This window comes from Chaetomium strumarium (genome assembly GCF_033439665.1).
Source record: "Chaetomium strumarium strain CBS 333.67 chromosome Unknown B0T15scaffold_3, whole genome shotgun sequence".
Classification (NCBI taxonomy): Eukaryota; Fungi; Ascomycota; class Sordariomycetes; order Sordariales; family Chaetomiaceae; genus Chaetomium; species Chaetomium strumarium.
In genome coordinates this window covers 2,612,928-2,631,901 of record NW_026944431.1, presented here as the reverse complement: position 1 = coordinate 2,631,901, position 18,974 = coordinate 2,612,928, and the positions used below count along the sequence as shown (strand labels likewise).

Below are 18,974 nucleotides of genomic sequence, written 5' to 3'. Positions count from 1 at the left end.
AAGGTGGGGAGGCCGAAAGTTATTAGTATTGTGGGGTTTGATGAGCTGCATCACCTCATGCCCGGGAAAATGGGCTGCGGAGCCATGGAAGCTACACTGGACGGTTTATTACTGAACCTTGACGAACTGAACTCGAAATGATCGGACCATCGCGGGCCCATTGACACACCCCACGGAGACGCTGCGCATCCCCACGATGCGCTGACGACATGGAACGGCAACACGACGAACCACCATGTCGTCTTCGCTTTCTTCTGTCCCCTCCAAGGCAGCCCTGACGGCGCTGCGAGGGCTCGTCGTGGGCACCTCATGCGCTATCGCCTTCATTGCCGAGGACCGCCGCCGGAAAATCAACTGTGCGAGACAGATCATTGAGAATGGAGAGAAGATCAAGGCGGCCAAGCGATATCGGCCGGGAGGTACCGCGCTTGCCCTGGCCATAGAAGAGGAGGCACTATTGGATCCGGCACTCGTCCCGTCATCTCGTGCGAGGCTCGTGTTACATCAGGTCGATGTGGCCCCAACGCCGATCCCACCCAGGAGAGAGATCAAGCAGATTGAGGAGCAGGTCAGCTACGAGGACATCGATTCTACGGGGGGCGTGGCACGCGCCATGGTGTCGGAACAGAGCGACGCCAGCAACACGAACAGTGCCGGCATCTATGCGCAGCCCGAGGAACCTGCCAGGAGAAACCCCCACAAACCGCTTCAGAACCTCCTGACCCTGCGAACCACAGCTGCCAAACCCGGTCCGAGTTGGTTATGGACAAACACAGCGGCGATACAGGTGTACGCGTTCCCGACGGTCGATGAAATCGTGGTCAAAGTGCACGAGGCCTGCCGCAGCAGAGACCCTCGCCAGATTGGCAGCGCCGTACGAACCGTCCTCGAGGCCATGAACCTAAAATCTGCGCCTAGCAACCTGGATACCTCTTGGATTGAAGCAACCGCGCTGTTATGTCGGGTTTGTCATGAAGAGGGCCGACTCAAGGAGGCTGTGGATATCCTCTGCCGGGTTGTGGCTCGGGGCGTGCTGGAAGAGGGCGCTTACTACAACCACAAGCCTTTCGCAGTGATTGACTCCTTGCTGGCAGACACGGAATTCAGCAAGCAAACGCGAGCCGCCTACCTGACAAACCTTTCGACGGCTATCAATCTGTTCCTTCCCACCTTTCCGGCGCCTCCAACGGATCCGGACCACCAGATGTACAGCCTCGGACGCCGGTTACTCGAGATATGTTTCTCGTTGGGCCGTCTGGGGAGAATCTTCGGCTTGTATCGGCGGTGTAACATTGTCGCAGGCGAGAACTCGGGTGATTTGACGTCGTGGTTTCTCGCAAAGTTGTACGAGCAAAGCGATTACAGGTCCGTCGTCAAAATCTTCTGCTCCACCTACCCGAAGTCCTCCCCTACGGAAGCATCGGTGCATGCCATCGGGGACACCATAGTCCACAGCGTGGAACTCGCCCTGAACTACAAGGCAGCTCAGGTTTTGGAGACGCTGCATGGTGTCTGTTCCCAGCTTGTGAATACCAAGCTCAAGCCGGAATGGGTTATCAAGCTACTCATATGTCACTGGAAGCAGCACCACAGCTTTCAGGCAGTCGAGGCTCTCTTTGGGACATTGCAGACGCCTAGCCTGAAGGATACGGTATTCCGTTCCTACAACGTCTACCGCATTATGGTTGAGCTGGCTCTAGAAGCAGGGGAGGAGGACAAGGCTGAGTCCTATTTCATGGCTGGGGTCGCCGAATACCCCCCTCTTGCCTCGGATGTCCGGCTCCTGGGCGTGTTCGCTCGCTTCCATGCCAAAGATGGAGATTGGGAAGCGGTCCGCGCTGATTTCGAGGCCATGACGCTGCGTGGAGGCCCAAACCCCAGCCGAGTGTTCGTCCCGATCCTCAAGGCGTATTCCGAAACCCATACAGTTCGCGAGACCGAGGCTTTCCTCAAGTCCTACGTGGATGAGCTCAAGGTCCCTTTGTGCGGCCATGTGGTCACTCTGATGGCGAAGCAGTATGCGGCGATTCGGGACATTGATTCCTTGGTCGAATGGCTCGACTATTGCAGCCGGGCAAATTTCCCTGTCGATGCTGCCTTCACCAACGCCATACTAGCGAGATGCCGCAGGCAGTGGCATTTCCCTTTCAGAGACCTCCGCACCGTGTTCCGGAAGTTGCGAGCCCTGAATCCGAATTATGTGGACGGGCATACGGAGCAACTCATGAAGGCCGCAGCGCTAGCGGACTCCAAACACGGCGGAAGGTACGCGCAAGGGCGATTGCTCTCGTTGAAGCTCGCCCCGAACAAGGTCTCCTCTCAGGGTAAACGTGAGCAGGTTGAAGACGTCATCTTAGCAATGAAAGAGGCTCTCGCCTGCAATCGTCCGGAGCGCGCCGCCTTGATTTACAAGCGGGCACTGCGCGAGGGCATGCCATACTCTCAATACGCCCTGCGTCTGGCCGTGCAGGCGTGGCTGATCTCGACGCCCAACGACTACCAGGGAGCCTACAGCCTCATACGGGACGCCCAGTCAAGGGGCGAAGATGTAAATCCGGTGATCAACTATCTCGTCGCGAAGCAGCTCGGCGAAACAACGGCCACTGCCCACAACTCAGATGTCTATAACACCATCCAAGCGACCCTAACTAACTTCCAGAAGGGAGGGTTTCAGATCACCGACAACCTCCTCCATCGCGCCGCCTGGATCTGTCTGACCGCTGGTCACTTCCCAGGCGCCATCAGCTATGCCCTTAAGGCCGCCGAAGTGCGCGGTGCCTCATGCGGGCCTTGCTTCAACCTGCAGAACTTCAAGATCCTGCTCGCTGCCTATGCAGAGTTGATCGATCTCAACGGCATCCGGAACACCATTAACCGGTGTCTCGCAAGCCCGTACAAAGAGGACGTCGCCTGCCGCAGGGCGCTCAGGCACGCCCGCGCACGGGTGGCGCATTCACAGGCACGGGCTGTCACGCCCGAGCAGCGAATGCGAGCACGGGCGGTTGTGGATGAAGGGATCAAGAAAATTGTGGAGGCCAGGAAGGTGATGAGGGCAGAGGGCGAGAAGCTGGAGGCCGAGGCGATACGCATCATGAGGCAGGCTGCGTTAGATGCCGGCTGTCCGCCGGTGGAGTTCGAGAACATGCCTTTTCTGGGTAGGCCGGAGGCTAGGAACGTGGCGGAGGGAGAGCCCGAGGACTATTATAGCGCGTTGGAACGGGAGTTGGAGGCTCCGGGCAGGGTTACTGTTGTTGAGGCGTTCTAGGAGGTTGCGCAATGGACAACGGGAGAAATCTGCATTGGATAGGTAACTTTAGATCCTCGCCATTGTAAAGGTGTAAAAGCACACTGTATTACTGTACATGGGTCAAACTGTTTAGATACTCTCATATATCTATACATCCCTGATTCCGTATCCGCCTCGATTATGTGACGCTTGGCTAGACGGAACGGTTGGTCCACATCCTGATGATTTCTAGAACTCTAATTCTCAGGGGCTCTGCGAGTCTCTGAGTTTTGAGAATCGTTCGTCGTCATAAAGATCATCAAAAAGTCTAGACCGCTACCGTAGGCTAAGATCCTTTCTACTAGGTATTCTCCAAGTACACGTGTAGAAGGCGAGTTGGAAGTTAGAATATCATTCCGACATCGACATTTCGTTGACATTCGGTGCTGGTTGCATGTGATAGAGCGTGATACATGCTGTGCCAGTTGGTGTTTCTCAGAAGTAAACAGGCCACTGCAGCCATCCCGTGCTTGGCAATCGACTGACATGTGAATTTTGCAGCCAGGGGCTAGCCGCCCGTGATTGGCCCGCCAAGGGTTCGGAGTAGTTCGGACGGCAGCGGTGCCTGCCGCATGGGACGATTCCGCTGGAAGATCGGGTTCTCGAATAATTTCACTGGTCATTCCGCAGGGGGAAACAACGAAGAGATCTTACGCCGGACAAACTCGACTGCGCCTCGATTGATGACTGCATTGGCGTCTTAAAAGGGCGGCAACCCCTCGACGGCCTTTTCTGTCGTTTAGCAACCGTCTATCCTCTCCCCCACCGCCAGTTGAATCAAAGCTCCCGATTACTTTCCCTAAGAGAGCTGCTAGACACCGGTAAAGATCGTTCGACTCCGTCTGCCTTCGAAGCACTTGATCCCTCCCGCCTGCCGAACGCCGACAAGACCCGCGGCCAACTTGAGGTGGGCCGGTAACAGCCAAAGGAAAGAAGGATCATACGGTTGTGGGGACAATCATGACGGACGTGGCCGATTCCCCAGCGGCCCGTAACCGCGAGCGGCGGGAGAAGGCCCATGAGGCCGACGTCGTTGTAGTCGGCGCCGGAGTCTTCGGGTGCGCCATTGCCTTCGCACTTGCCAATCAAGGGCGCAGCGTCATCCTGCTGGAGCGGTGGATGCACGAGCCGGACCGGATCGTCGGCGAGCTGCTGCAGCCCGGCGGCGTCGAGGCGCTGAAAAAGCTAGGGCTCGAGAGGTGTCTTGAGGACATCGACGCCGTGCCGTGTTATGGATACCACGTGCTGTTCAGAGGGTCCGAGGTATCGTTTCCTTATCCGCCTGTCAGCGGCGAGGGGAGAGTGATCGTTGGAGCGGGGAGCAAGAAGGAGGTGAATGGCCATGTCAATGGGCACAGCAAGGGGGAGAAGACCCCTGTGCGGCCCGAGGGAAGGGGCTTCCATCACGGCAGGTTCATCATGCAACTGCGTAAGGCATGCATGGGGCACCCAAACATCAGCATATTCGAGACGGAAGTCACGGCGACCATCAAAGGACAGTACGGCGATGCTGTATTAGGCGTAGAGACGCGGACGAAGGACCCAGAAACAGGCAAGAAGAAGCCCGACACCTTCTTCGGCCAGCTAACCATCATTGCGGACGGCTACGCATCCATCTTCCGCAAAGAGATCCTCGGCACCGCGCCCGTCGTACGCAGCAAGTTCTACGCCCTCGAACTCATCGACTGCCCCTTCCCGCCGGCCAATACCGGCCACGTCGTGATCGGCGACCAATGCCTCGCCCTACTCTACCAAATCGGCACGCACGAAACCCGCGCCCTCATCGACGTCCCCCTTGACCACCCTGCCGCCTCACCCGCCAAGGGCGGCGTGCGCGGGTATATCGAGAACATCGTCATCCCCTCCTTGCCGCCGCACGTCCAGCCCAGCGCCCGCGCCGCCCTCGCCGACGGCAAGATCCCCAAGAGCATGCCCAACAGCTGGCTGCCCTCCAAGAAGCAAACTACGCACGACGGCGTCATCGTGCTGGGCGACGCCCACAACATGCGGCACCCGCTGACGGGAGGCGGCATGACAGTGGCCTTCAACGACGCCCATCTCCTCTCGACTCTACTCGACCCGGCGCAGGTGCCCAACCTAGGCGACCACGCGGCCGTGCGCCGCGCCATGGCCACCTTCCATTGGCGCCGCAAGTCGCTGACCTCCATCATCAACGTGCTGGCGCAGGCGCTGTACAGCCTGTTCGCGGCCGATAACTGGCAGCTGCGCGCGCTACAGCGCGGCTGCTTCCGCTACTTCCAAAAAGGCGTCACCGACGAGCCGGTCGCCCTGCTGGGCGGTATTTTGCGACGGCCGCTGACACTGGCGTATCATTTCTTCAGCGTGGCCTTCCTAGCGATCTGGGTGAACACGGTGGAGGTGTGCGGCGGCGCATTGGGCCCGCTGATGCTCCCAGTAGCGCTGGTGCAAGCCGTGCTGATTCTGTGGAAGGCGTGCGTGGTGTTCTTGCCTGTTTTCGGCACCGAGCTGCGGTAGTAGAGAAGGCCGAGGTTGTGGGATGCATGGGGATGACCCTGTTTAGATTCAGGTGTATATGAGGATTGCTTTCTTGATTATTTTGTTAGTAATGACGGCTTTCACTTAGACATTTGGTAATGGTAATGAGAGACGGTTTGGACATGATCATGGCTCTTTTGCTTATTTGGCTCGGGATCATGATAGACCACCATACGTAGCGGTGAGAACTCTCGCGGCTCCTGTCTATCCCATTTGTCTATCCCAAATTTAACCCCGTAGAATCGCAGCTTTACGTTAAAGAGTTGAAGATCCATTTCATCCGGTCACCCTTCTCCGATAAACTCCCAACATCCAACTCGCCCTGAGCACCGCCAGCCCAATCGCCATCCTGACGCTGTCTTGTACAAGGTGCATCTTGCTCCCGTCCACCTCGTGCCAGCCCACGGGCACCTCGGCGACCTTGATCCCGTAGCTAGTGCCGATGACGGAGCCGTCGCTGGCCAGCACGGGTGTGGCGGGCGCCGACTCGGCCAGCATCAGCATCTCGATGTCGAAGATCCAGCCCTCGGTGTGCATGTAGGGCACAATGTGCGGTAGAGCGGCACGCGAGAAGAGCTTGAAGCCGCACTGCGTGTCGCGGATGCGCGAGGTGGCCGGCGGGGTGAGGATCATCAGCACAAAGTGGAAGGAGCGCATGAGGAAGTTGCGGATCGCGGCGCGCTGATATTTGTTTTAGTATTAGTGTGGTTCCTGAAATGACGCGGGTGGCATAAAGAAGGAATAGCATATGTATGTACCTTCACGACGGCTTCACTCGCGACCAGATGCGCCCTGCTCCCGATGGCCACGCCCCGGTTCGACCCGTCCACCACGTCCTCGCACCCTTCGATCAGCCGGCCGAGGTCGCTGAAGCGGCTTGCGCCGTCGGCGTCGGCAAAAACGGCGTACTTTCCACGCACGTGGCGCAGGCCGTGGGTCACGGCGCCGCCTTTGCCACGGTTCTTTTCCAGCTTGACGACCCGGAGAATGTCGTGGAGCCCGCGGCGGCGGGAGAAGTCGAGGACGACCTCGACGGTCCGGTCTCGGCTGCCGTCGTCGACAATGAGTATCTCATAGCCTGATGGAGCGGCATCCATCGACACTGTTCGCCCGGTGGCAGAGCGAGGAGGCGGGCTTGTAGAGTCGGGTTTGAATACCAGGCGGTGCGGCGTCGTAGGGCGTTTGTCTTTCCTCCCCGTCTCCAGGGCAGGCTTCTCCTGCTGTTGTTCACGCTGCAGTGTCTGTTCGTTCGGCCGGCCGAACTGCTGATCCAAGTACTCGACCATGTCCTCCAGGGCGGGGCAGATACGCGCTTCCTCGTTGTATGCAGGGACCACGACGCTCACTTCCACCTCGGCCGGCTCGATGGTGGCCTGGTCCGTGACGGGAAAGCCTGCTGGGATAGTTGGATACTCCTGGCTGAGGCGACCCTCAGCGCGCCAGCGGTCATACCAGCAAGGGAGGGGGCGCGGGGCGCTGACGGTGCCATCGGGGTTCGTGGTGAGGTACGTCTTCTCCGACGGGAACGGGAGCCGAGGTTTCGGAGCGACGAGGTGAAGGATGATGTAGATCTACATGGAGATAGGACCAGTCAGCCAATTGGTCACTATAAAGTGCAGCGCGGCAAGCTCTTACGCCAAAGATGGACAACCCGGCAAGCGGGAGAGCCAAGGTCAGCACAAAGTTGACCGGCTGGTTGTAGGCGCTCTCCCACAGGAGCCAGACCAGCTGCACGAGAGACTCGATCAGCCCGTCAGTCGCCATGCCTAGAAGTCGACGGCGTGGAAACGGAGAATATTCTAAGTGAACGCCGTCAAAGTCATGGGCCGCGCCGAGCAATCGCAGCTCTCTCAGTGGCCTTCATGAACTCGGCCGGCACTTCGCAAGGCCGGTCGGCTCGCGATGATGCCACGAGAGCATTACGAGGGGTGACGAATCATATGGAGCTACCCCTGTCGATCTTGGCACTTCTCCATGCTGCAGCGAGCGCTGCAGGTGGGAGAGGTGGGGTAACGGTTACCTTCTGCTTCCCAAAACGGCCGAAACGGAGAGGAGCTCCCACCATGTATTTAACCCAACAGTACCACTACACATTCACGTCCGCTCCTACATATCTCGTCGACAGCGCCAATCGGCAAGACGAAAGGATACAGATTGACGACTTTACTTACTCAGCATCCAAGTCGGAAACATACGGTTATGACGGTTACGTCTCGGAAAAAGGACCAGTTTGTGGTATGGCAGTAGGAGAGCCCCTGATCAGACTTGGTTCCATCCGAAGCAAAAGTGGCCCCCAATCCGGGGGCGTATCTCACAGCACGCTGAGCGACATCGACCGTCAACTTTCCGGGTTCTGCGTACGACCTCTCCTGGCCATTGTCTAGCTAATGGATCGCTTGACAGCGTGGCATACTCACACAGACTTCGCCGCACCGGTTCCTTCTCTCGGCCAGAGCGAACCTCGCAAATCTCGCCGTCTAATAGAACATATTTACAAGGTGGAATGAGAGGCAAGACTACAACCGAAGGGACGAAGTATGCCTGCGTGCCTTGTCACAAATAGTTACAGATCAGCTGAGCCTCGCCCAATGTCACGGTATCCTTCTGTGGCGCTTCGACCTCGTCCCGCGAGCGGGTTGGGATGGTCAGTCAAGGGTCTCGGCGAGATCATGGTGTGGAACCCTAATAAGGATCTCGTTGCGAGCAGTCGTGTGGTGAGGTCTCCTGTCTGACGCGGAGACTACGGTAGGGCCAAGGAGGAAAGCCGCCTTAGGTCTAATACCTCTCACAAGGTCCTGGCTGGCGAGGTAGGTATGTACGACTTCTGATGAGCGAGGTCTGCTCGACTCTGGAGTGCTTCACGTGGTCCCTTCCATGTGGCTGCATGCACTTATGTTTGCAGACACATGCCACCTACCTTATTCATGGACCTACAAGTACATGTATGTACAATACAATACAGCACATTACAACTTCAGCCGCGTACCACGACCCACGCAGCGTTCCAACGATGCGCTCCGCTTATGTCCCTTTCGGGGAGACTTTTGCGAATGGCTAGCTGATCTAGAGCTGAAACTATGAGCAAGCCGACACCACGGAAGCCAGACCGATCGGGAGTATCGACCCCGCCACATGCCAGTTCATCTTTTTGAATCCGGCGCCTGCAATAGAATATTCTACGTAGGAATATATTGGACATGCAATGGTACCCCAACATCCGTGCCGTTCTCGTCCGTCTAGCAGTGATAGTTCGAAGCCGACTGCCCCAGAAGTACATACCTAGGTACTATCGTGATATGGATCATCTGACATGTGCTATCGTCTTGTGGGCTGGAGATCCTCGAGTGACAGCGGCGTGCGGATAAGGCAGATAGTGAGGTCGAGCATCGAGATAGTTTACGCACATTACATGTCAGCATTTAAGAGATCAGTCTGCCTTGTAAGGCTGCGTGCGTTGAGGCCAATGATACAACCAAACAATACCCAGCGGCGGTGAGTCCCAAAAAAAGGTCGTCTGGTTGCGTGGACATGCAGTAGTGTGGGATCCGATGCATGGCACTTCCGCGTACCTGGTAATGTTATGATCAACAAAAGAGCTGATAGTGCCAGGTAACTCCAATCGTGATAACAGCCAAGGCACCGATCATGTGTTCATCACACTTTGTTTCATTGGCCCAAGACGTCAGCCTGGACTTGGGCATATCAAATATGTCCGATGTTGCTGGTCAACCATCGACAAATACAGCAAGGTATCTAGGTAGGTACCTAGGTACGTACCTAGGCACATCCTGTGAAGCTATTTTGAGCCCGGGCGGTGTTCAAATAGGCTCCCACACATGTTCAAGACAAGCGAGATCAAGCTGTGTGATATTTCAGCCCTATCTCAACTCCTACCAACAGGAAGCCAGTCCACACAGCACACAGACACCAAAATAACCCAGTTTTTGTTACCGTCGTCATGAGAAGGAAAGATGTAACCTGAGCTGAATATATACCAGCGGTTCATAACCCAAAAAGAAAAGTTGCCAACGCCCAATACTACTGGTTAAAGCGCAGAGAATTGCCCCTGCGAAGGTGTGCTCATGACGTGTGATGTCGCTTGCTGGAACACAAATGAGATGCAAAAGACAGGCAGATATATATGTAAACGTAATGTCACAACGCCGATGCCGGTTGCAAAACGAGGACGGAGGCGGCGAAAGTCCTCTTCATTCTCGGAGGACTCAGCCAGCCACCGCAGTGCTCTTGCTGCTTCTTAGCGACCACCGGTTCTTCTTGACCAGCTTCCCACTCGCTGCCGCGGGTGCCTTGGAGAGCTTGCCCGGCTTCGACACAGGGGGTAGCACAATCTCATTTCTCCCGGACAGGGCCGTTTCGTCGAAGCTCGTTGGGAGGGCAGTTGTCGTCGAAATCGGGCGCTTTTCCAGCTCCGCAGGCTCCACGGTAACGGTGGTGGTGTTGGACTTGATGGGCTCCAGCTCGCTGAACCTTGCCACTTTCGATACCCTCTTCTTCTTGTGCTTCGCCGGAGAAGTACCCTCCACCACGGGCGGGACACCCAACACGATCGGGGCAACGCTTGTCTTCATGGCCACGACCTCTCCCCCGCCCAAGGATTCTGCCGTGCCATACTCTGCTTGCTGCGCCAACTCGGCTTCATTTGTAGTCGGCGCCCTTGGTGTCACAACCGTTGGCGCAGCCTTGGCGGCAAGCGATGTGCTGGACGCAACAGGAACCATGGTGACTGAGCTAGCACTCGAGGAGGCTGCCGAAGAGAACAACTCTGGGGTGGTCACGGCGGTGCCCAACTGGAGGGGGGGCAGCGCAGGAACGGGAGGGATGCCGGGGCCAAGGGAGCTCGTGCGCGGCGCCAGAGAGCTTCGCATAGGCACTGCGGCCTGGTTCGGGTCCGAAATCCTACGCGAGCGGCCAGGGTGCAGTCTGTGGATGCGCTCGGCGTCACTCGCAGGCTTATCCGGCCTGCTGGCGCCCTGGGACGGAGGGATCGGAGCACTGTATCTAGCAACCGGCTTCATCTCCAAGTCCTCCTGCGAACTGGCCGAGTCGCTGGAGCTTTCGACGGGCGATGGTGTCGCATCCCCGGCCCCGAACGAGGCGCCGGGCGGTAGCGGGATCCGACCGGTCGACATCTTGCTGGAGGACCGGCTCGTGCGGGCCGAGTCGATAACCCTTTCGACCTCCTTGCCCTTCAGCGAAGTTACCATGTCGATGGGACTGTAGCTGATCTCCCTCGTGTGCGATGTCCAGCCCGGCGGCATGCTGCTGTAGCTGTAGGCCCGCGGCAGCTGAACGACGGGGCTCGCGGAGGAGGACGGGTATGAGACGTGGGAAAGTGCGCTGTGTGTACGGGGCATGCCGGCATGGACCGGCGTCATGAAACCGCTCATACCCACGCCGCTCGTCGTCATCGCGCTGCGTCGCTTGTTCTGCTCGACTATCCTGCGCCTGTCGTTCTCTTTCCAACCTGCCGGCCCGCCCGACAGAGCATCAATGGCGGCATGTCTCGGTATGTGCTTGTAAGGGGCCTTCTGGGCCTCCTCCCTCTCCTTCTTGGCCTGCTCCGCGCGGTGCTCCTTGGCGGCCTGACGGCCCCGCTTGATCATCGAAAACACTGACATAGCTCCTGAGTTTGGTCCTGTTGTGCCACAAGGCTCACGCTGTCGAGCGGGGTGTCTCTGGTGAGAGAAACGAGCGAGTTGAAGACGAGCTCCTCTCCGACGTCACGCACCTAAGTCCGGCTGCCGGGGAGACCGTGACGGCACCTAACTAACTGGGCGACAGGTCTGCGACCTGCGGGGTGCAGATGCCTATGGATATTAAATGCCCCAGGGTTGCATGAACCGGCAGGTGGTAGCGAGGGGTATGGGTTTGGCTATATTTGTCCTAGACGTACGAAGCCCGAGACCCGGAGGATGTGGCGGGCACGAGGACAAGCAGTGAGGTGGGATCGGATGAAACCTCGGGGTGAAAGGCCGCCTGGATATGGCGACGTCGAAACCTCAAAGCAGGCGACTCAGTCAATCTAATAATGCTTGGCCGACTCGGTCAGGGAAAACTAAGGGCAAGAGGATAAAAGAGTGAAAGCCGGTGCCCTTACGGATACCGAGACATGCGGAGAACCTAAACGACCGATGTTGGTGAGAGTCGGGGGATGATAGTCTGACGAGAAGCTCGCTCGACCTCACCAAGCGAGGGATTCGGTGGGCATCCACCGGGTTTTAAGAGCCCGCCTCACACAAGCGAGCGTCCACTAGACCGATGCAGCTTTCAGCCCTCCTCTGTTGAGCCCACGCTGGACCATGCATGGGCACCTGCAACTTCGAGCAGGGGGCGCGGAAGAAACAACCACGCGGGGGCCACTGCCTCTGTACTGTACAGTAGAGTACATCCTGTAGTGTATAGTGAGTGATTCGCCGATACCACAATTTTATGGAAGAGCCCAGGCAACTCAAGTCACCTCCGTGACTGCACCCTGGACATGGCCGCATTGTCATCGTGACGGCACCACTTCCCCAGCGGGGTTACACCAGCCTGGGAGCAATGGACCAAGATTTTGGGCTGGCAGTGGGAGGATCGCCAATGCGACCAACAAGCAAGCGAAGCGGAGCGGATCTCTCGGCAGCAATCGAAGACAAGAACAAGCATGTTCCGTGGGTCGTGCAAATCCCAAACGAACGCCTTGTCTGTATCTGGTCGAACATGATGTCCATTCCCTTGGCTTGCTTGGAGCCACGCATGCAAAGAAAGAAGAGCCAGGAGAAAAGTGGGTCCTCGTATTGCTCGAGATGTACCCGGTACGGATTACTACTCCCGATGCGATAACGCGCCTTACCGCCGGAGCGGCTCTCAATGGACCGGGGCCCTGGCAAACGATCGGCGACCAGGAGCGCTGAAAGGGCCATATCAGCCGCAGATGGCTGCTGTGATATCTTTGACGTGACACGCAGCGACTTGACCGGAACCCGAAGACCTGGAAAGATGGACGATAAAGTACGCGATACGTACTGGATCGAGCTCGTCTCTTGGCAGATCGTCACCGAAACAGCTCAGGATGCTAGTGCAGTCCGCCGAAGTCCAGCCGCACCACTTGGCAGGGACAAGGGCGGATTGACGTTAGGGAGAACGGAGAACCAAGGACCGTGCCGCGGCCACCAAGTGGATTTCGAAAAAGACCTGAGATCACCGCTCGGCCTAGCCATCTCCAAAGTCCAAACCTCCGGGACTGAGCCTGGCGAGCCTGTTCTTTATCATAATATCATAGATGGAGCGTCAGCGTCCGCGATTGAAGCCGCTCAGTTGATGCCCGGGACCAATATCTGGTGCGCCCTCCTCATATCTACATGCCTGCCCATATCGGGGCACTGGTCCAGACTCGGCAGATAGGATTTTCTATCCAGGTCAGACTCGCATGGCGGGTCCAATAGCGCCGAACTTCGACATAGCGCCTATTGCTGCCGGGAACGGGACGAGACGAGAAGCGGAAGGGGCGCTACACTAGCGAAGCTGGAAATCAAGGTGCCTGCGTTCGTCGTCTTCCGAAGAAGCCCAGAACGCCACACCGAAGCCCAACGTGGGGGTTTGTTGGAAGCTCTGGTGGGTATGGGAGCGGCTTGCACTTCTGTCAGCTCAACAGACAGATCTGGAAAACCGTCCACTATACCTTACTGCAACGGGTGCTTGCACATAATATGCAGCGCGCAGCGCAGCATAAAAAAAGATCTCTTAAAAAGCCTCGAGTAGAAAGGGTAAGCAGCAATCAATGATTGGCCATCATCACCCATGCGGCTCTTCTGCTTGATTGACACCCCTGCCTACCGGATCCAGATGAGATTGGGTGGATTCCGTCTGATCAATCGTCTCCATCGGACGATCCCACGTCGACAAGGGATTCTTATCTTGGACCTCCGCCGGCACCCAGTCTAATCAGGGCGACATATCAACGAGACCACGCTGGCAGAGAATGCGGTGTGGAAGAGATGCGCGGCGTCGCTGGTATTTCTGGTCAAACAGTGGAGATTGTATTGGCGATAACGAAGCATGAGTTGGCTGACGAACCCTTGATATTACTTTGGCCTTCACAAATGGGCTCCTGTCTCAGCTCGTCTTTGTTGCCGACGGAGGCCGTTGGTGCCGAGTGTGGCTCGAGACGATAAGGCACACAGGAGATCGCAGCTTGCTGGCGTCAGTGACCGGGAGATGTCAAACGGATTGTTGTCTCAGGCTGAGGTTTCGGGTGGCCGCACGGAACCATTGAGTAAAGCGAACGAAGATTGCTTCCCTAGACGATGATGTTATTACGCGCATCATCATTACTGAACAGTTGAACCAACCTAAGCGGCATGGCATGGCTTTCGCCTCATTGAATCGGGGACCCAGCTGCGTGGTGCGGAAGGCAGCTCGGTACAGTAGAGTACTAGTAGGTATTAGATGCAGAAAAGCGTATTATTCGCGTCATCCCGGTACTGGCGCGCACCTCGCATTGCATAGGCCGCGCGCCTGGCGGCACATAATTTCTCCAATCAACCTGTCAAGCTGCTGTGTAACTGTGGTTGGTATCGGATACTGCTGCCACTGATTTCGCGGTTCGTTTCCGAGCGTGTAGAAGCCATGGTTGAGGTGTCGGATCCGTAGGGCTGTCCAACAATAGTTCCCTGGTTTCGCTGGGCTCGGTTAGTCCGATCACTGCGATCATCCCGCGAGAGATTCCGAGCCCCGACGGTGACGGCGAGGAGCCTGTCGGATGCGCCCCGGCTTGTTGTCGCTATGAACGGGTGAGCTGCTATTGACTGTGGAGATGAGATAGAGATCGCCCTCATAAATGACATCACAATCATATCCGAGGCTGTAACAGCTATGCAGCACGAAGGTAGTGAGAACAGCTGGCCATCCCGGACTGGCGATGGTGATCTTTGGGCCCGTCCATGTTAGAGGGAAATCGGAGACCTCCGTCTCAACCAGTGGGTGGCTAAGTGTCGGGGATAGCGTCCGAATGTTTGGGTGCCTGGGCCCTGGCTCGAGCCTGGGATGCTGGCCAAGGGAACGGCCCGGTCCGTGCCTCCGTGGTGAGGGGGGATAGAACACGACTTTGAAGAAGGTGCTTCCACTGTGTTCTCGAGCCAGAGAACAGGCGCATAGCATTGCTTTATGAATCTCGATGATTGCAAACGACAGTTGGTGAGCCAAAGCGACGTGGGGGTCTGTTGGCCATCTGCCATGGAAAGGAACCGCAACCTGAGGTCGGGAAACTGTGATGTCAGTGCGCGCTTAATCTGGATTAGCGCGAAAAGCCGGGCGGTGGCCTGGCGCTAACTCATTTTGGCCCCTCCAACGCCCGGGCGATCACGCCTCCACCCGCTCTCTCCATCGACCTTGCGCCCTGCAGCATCGGCGTAAGAATTTAGTCGCGCCGTCAGTCGTCGTCCGAAAAGCCGTCACGAAAATTGACGTCGCGCTGGCCCATCTTCACGCGCCAAACTACTGCTTTCAGACAAAAACCCCATTTATCCCACGTGATTGTTAGCTGCGCGACAACCTGCCCGACTCGTCCTATCGCTCGCTTCGCGCCTCCCGAAACCTCGTGCCCGGTGGCCGACAACATCGGACATTTCCCTCACGGCGTCACACAGTGGCCCAGGTGTTCAAATTCCAAGCAACTGAGCCCACAGCCAATTGCATTGTCTCTGAGCGCGCACCTTAGAGAAACGCGCTTCCTCCGGGACAGCGCAACCGTCCGAGACAGTGGCGGCTCTTGCTCTTCTCAGCCCGGCCGAGCCCGACCTCTCGCTTTCGCCGCATCAGCTTGATGCTGCACCGCCGGATCTGATCGCAGAGAGCTACGTCATACCGGAGGAAGCATCCGAACCGTTGATGATGGCACAACCGGTGCCTCATCAGACGGCGGATAAGAGGCGCGTCAAGGTCTACGAGCTCCGCCACAATGACTGGTTCGACCGCGGCACCGGCTTCTGCTGCGCATGCCTCGTGCAGGTATCAAGTTCCGGCCGTTTTCAAACCACAGCTTGCTCGTCGGCATCCATCCCCTTACTAACGTATGTGATCTCCGCCGTCGTGTTTAGGTTGAAGAAGGCCAGCCGAAAGAGCCTCGCGTGATTGTCGAGTCCGAAGATCACCCCAACCGACGACTACTTGACACGAAGATCGTTAAGGACGATGGCTTCCAAAAACAGCAAGGCATGCAGTGCCCCGGCTGCTGTTGTGGTGAATCTGCTTCGAAGCTCTAATACCGCTCGCAGATACTTTAATCGTGTGGACCGACAATGGTGTCGACATGGCACTGAGCTTTCAGGAGGCCGATGGATGCGCCGCAATTTGGTTAGTGGAATTTTGGGCCGTCGAATGCATGCTAGGTTGGCTTCTAACCATCCGGTTTGCAGGAGGTTTATCGATGGGGTTCAGCAAACGGTCCAAGGTGGGATGACCTGTCCAGACGACAGCAGCCTCTCGGATGATTTGACCATGGAGATGGCAGCCTCGATCCAGCTCCCGCCCGCCGACTTGGGCTCGTTGCCCGAGTTGGACATGGCGATCCGCAACCTATCACAGTCCCCTGCCGGCCGCGACGCCCTAGCGAAAACGATCATGAACGAAGACTACATCAGCAAGCTGATCCCACTCGTGGAGATGGCTGAGGACCTTGAGAGCTTGGACGACCTTCATCGGTTGTGCAACATCATGAAAACGATTCTGCTACTGAACGACACCGCGATCATCGAGCAAGCCGTGTCGGACGAGTGCGTCCTGGGGGTCGTGGGCGCGCTGGAGTACGATCCTGATTTTCCGACCCACAAGGCAAATCACCGGCAGTGGTTGCACGACCAGGGCCGGTACAAGGAGGTCGTTAAGATTCAGGACGAGCAGGTCCGCCGCAAGATCCACATGACATATCGGTTGCAGTATCTCAAGGACGTCGTGCTTGCCCGCATACTCGACGACCCAACCTTCTCCGTGCTCAACTCGCTCATCTTCTTTAACCAGGTCGATATCGTCCAGCACCTACACACCACTCCCGGATTCATGCACGAACTGTTCTCTATCTTTCCAAATCCCCATGAGCCCCCCTTGCGAAAGAAAGAGGCGGTGCTCTTTATCCAGCAGTGTTGTGCCATTGCGAAGAACCTTCAACCGCCAGCCCGCCAGGGCTTGTATGTGCACTTTCTCAAAGAAGGCCTTCTCCCCGCCATCAACTATGGTATGCGCCACCGGGATGTGTCGGTGAGAGTCGGCGCAACAGACATCCTAGTCTCCATGATTGACCACGACCCGTCGCTGGTTCGACAAACGGTCTACGAACAGATCCACAAACGTTCACTACCGCTAACAGACACTTTGATTGATCTTCTTCTCGTCGAGGTTGACCTGGGTGTCAAGTCGCAGATCTCAGAAGCACTCAAGGTTCTTCTGGACCCAGGTCCGTCTCCCATGCAGCAGCAGCAGCAACAGCAACAACAACAGCAACAACAACAGCAACAACAACAGCAACAACAACAGCAACAACAGCAGCAGGAGCCCCGAGGAGAGCTTGTAACTGGGCAGCCCAGGCTCAGGGCGCAGCCGATGATGGACCCTCAGCACGACGTGTTCTTGACGCACTTCTACGAGAACTCGGCCGTCCGGTTGTTCAAGCCCCTCCTCGACCTCGAGGGACGAACGGAGATGAAATTCGGTCCGTCGGAGGAAGGAGTCTTCAGCTGCCTGAACGACATTCTCTGCTACTACATCCAGCGCCACAACCACCGCAGCAAGTTCTTCGTCCTCACACATAATATCCCTTCGCGGTTTGTTCAGTTGCTCGCGTGCAAAGAGAAGCATTTGCAGCTCGGTATGGCATCTTGGTATCTATGTGTTCTGTTCCGGGAGCTAATTCTGGGCGCAGTTGCGGTGCGCTTCTTCCGGCACCTTGTGATAATGCAAGACGAGTTCTATCTTAAGCAGATGGCCGACAAGCAGGTGCTCGGGCCGATCCTCGACGTCCTGCTGCAGACGCTGCCGCGGGACAATCTCCTCTGCTCGGCGTGTCTAGAACTCTTCATGCTAATCGACAAGGAAAACCTCAAAGACCTGATCAAGCAGATGGTGGAAAACTACCGCGAGAAGATGATGGCACTTGCCTATATCGACACCTTCGGTGGTATGCTCCGCCGCTACGACGAGACACAGGGCTTTACGACGGGCATCGACCCATACTTTGAGTCCGAAGATGAGCTGCCCAGACGAGCGCTGAATGGGGCTCCGCGGGGCATGATGGAGCACCTTGTCGTCGATCAGGCGCAGGAAGACTACTGGAACATGTCGGACGACGAAGACGACCTGCCAAGCAGCCAACACGGCGCCGAGGAGATGTCGCTAGGGATACCGAACCGTAGCGCTACAGGCTCAAAACCACTGGTCGAGTACAACTCGGACGAGGAGGATGACACGGATGACTCAGGCGGAGACGCGGTCATGACACCAGCCGAGACGCGATCCCCTGCTTCGACCGCAACAGGGAAGGATCTCGTCTTTCGAGAAGACCCAGCAACCGCCAGAGCCGACCCGACAAGCACACCAGCGTTAGCTGCCGCCGCCGCCGCCGCAGCAGCAGCAGCAACAAGCTCGCCGCCGGAACGACTGTCAGAGAAACGGCGGCGTGAGGAGGACGAGGATGATGCGCTCGAGAAGCTGACGCAGCATAAGAGGAGGAACAGCAGTAGCGTGGCGGGGAATGCCGCTGCTGTAACGCCGTCTGTATCCATGCTCAGGAAAACCAGGAGCTTTTCTGGTGGTAACAGCGGGGGTATTGCTGGGAGAGGGGGGAGCCCGAATGGTAGTACTGGTGTTGCTGGCCCCGGAGGGCTAAGGAAGATCGCGATCAGCATCTCACCCACGGTAAAAAACGCCGCGGCGTTGAAGTCGGTTGGGGAGGAGGGTGGCGGCGGCGGCGGTACTGGAGGCGGAGGAGAGTAGATGATGGGAGCCCTTTCCTCTCGGCGGACACATCCGCACACTTCCTCGCCGCCGCCTTGCCAGCTGTGGAAATACCCCCGTGCCAGGCCTTGCTTTTACTTTGGCCCTGTTTGGCTTCTCGCATGACGGATAATGTCCCGCCTTACCACCGGTGTGGGGGGTGTTCAGTTTCATAGGACGGTACGGC

General features: G+C 57.3%; 5 protein-coding genes across 5 annotated transcripts; 3 read left to right on the top strand and 2 right to left on the bottom strand.

Annotated features, from left to right (window-relative positions):
* Window positions 1-54: 54 nt before the first annotated feature.
* Window positions 55-3,457, top strand: B0T15DRAFT_529220 (uncharacterized protein). The gene has a single exon (XM_062869096.1). The coding sequence runs from the start codon at window positions 236-238 to the stop codon at window positions 3,263-3,265; it is 3,030 nt and encodes a 1,009-aa protein (XP_062722890.1). The 5' UTR covers window positions 55-235; the 3' UTR covers window positions 3,266-3,457.
* Window positions 3,458-3,909: 452 nt separating this feature from the next.
* On the top strand, window positions 3,910-5,926 carry B0T15DRAFT_529218 (squalene epoxidase-domain-containing protein). The gene has a single exon (XM_062869095.1). It carries the CDS (start codon window positions 4,247-4,249, stop codon window positions 5,780-5,782), a length of 1,536 nt encoding a protein of 511 aa, XP_062722889.1. The 5' UTR covers window positions 3,910-4,246; the 3' UTR covers window positions 5,783-5,926.
* On the bottom strand, window positions 5,927-7,720 carry B0T15DRAFT_529217 (glycosyltransferase family 2 protein). The gene is made up of 3 exons (XM_062869094.1): window positions 7,439-7,720; window positions 6,562-7,374; window positions 5,927-6,484 (listed from the first exon to the last, which is right to left on the bottom strand). Exons 1-3 carry the CDS (start codon window positions 7,565-7,567, stop codon window positions 6,080-6,082), a joined length of 1,347 nt encoding a protein of 448 aa, XP_062722888.1. The 5' UTR covers window positions 7,568-7,720; the 3' UTR covers window positions 5,927-6,079.
* A 2,163-nt stretch (window positions 7,721-9,883) lies between these two features.
* B0T15DRAFT_164983 (uncharacterized protein) lies at window positions 9,884-11,860 on the bottom strand. The gene has a single exon (XM_062862149.1). It carries the CDS (start codon window positions 11,440-11,442, stop codon window positions 10,027-10,029), a length of 1,416 nt encoding a protein of 471 aa, XP_062722887.1. The 5' UTR covers window positions 11,443-11,860; the 3' UTR covers window positions 9,884-10,026.
* A 3,834-nt stretch (window positions 11,861-15,694) lies between these two features.
* On the top strand, window positions 15,695-18,787 carry B0T15DRAFT_492602 (component of IIS longevity pathway SMK-1-domain-containing protein; the record flags this gene model as incomplete). The annotated part of the gene is made up of 5 exons (XM_062866869.1): window positions 15,695-15,811; window positions 15,901-16,042; window positions 16,078-16,156; window positions 16,219-17,663; window positions 17,718-18,787. 5 exons carry the CDS (start codon window positions 15,695-15,697, stop codon window positions 18,785-18,787), a joined length of 2,853 nt encoding a protein of 950 aa, XP_062722886.1.
* Window positions 18,788-18,974: the final 187 nt, after the last annotated feature.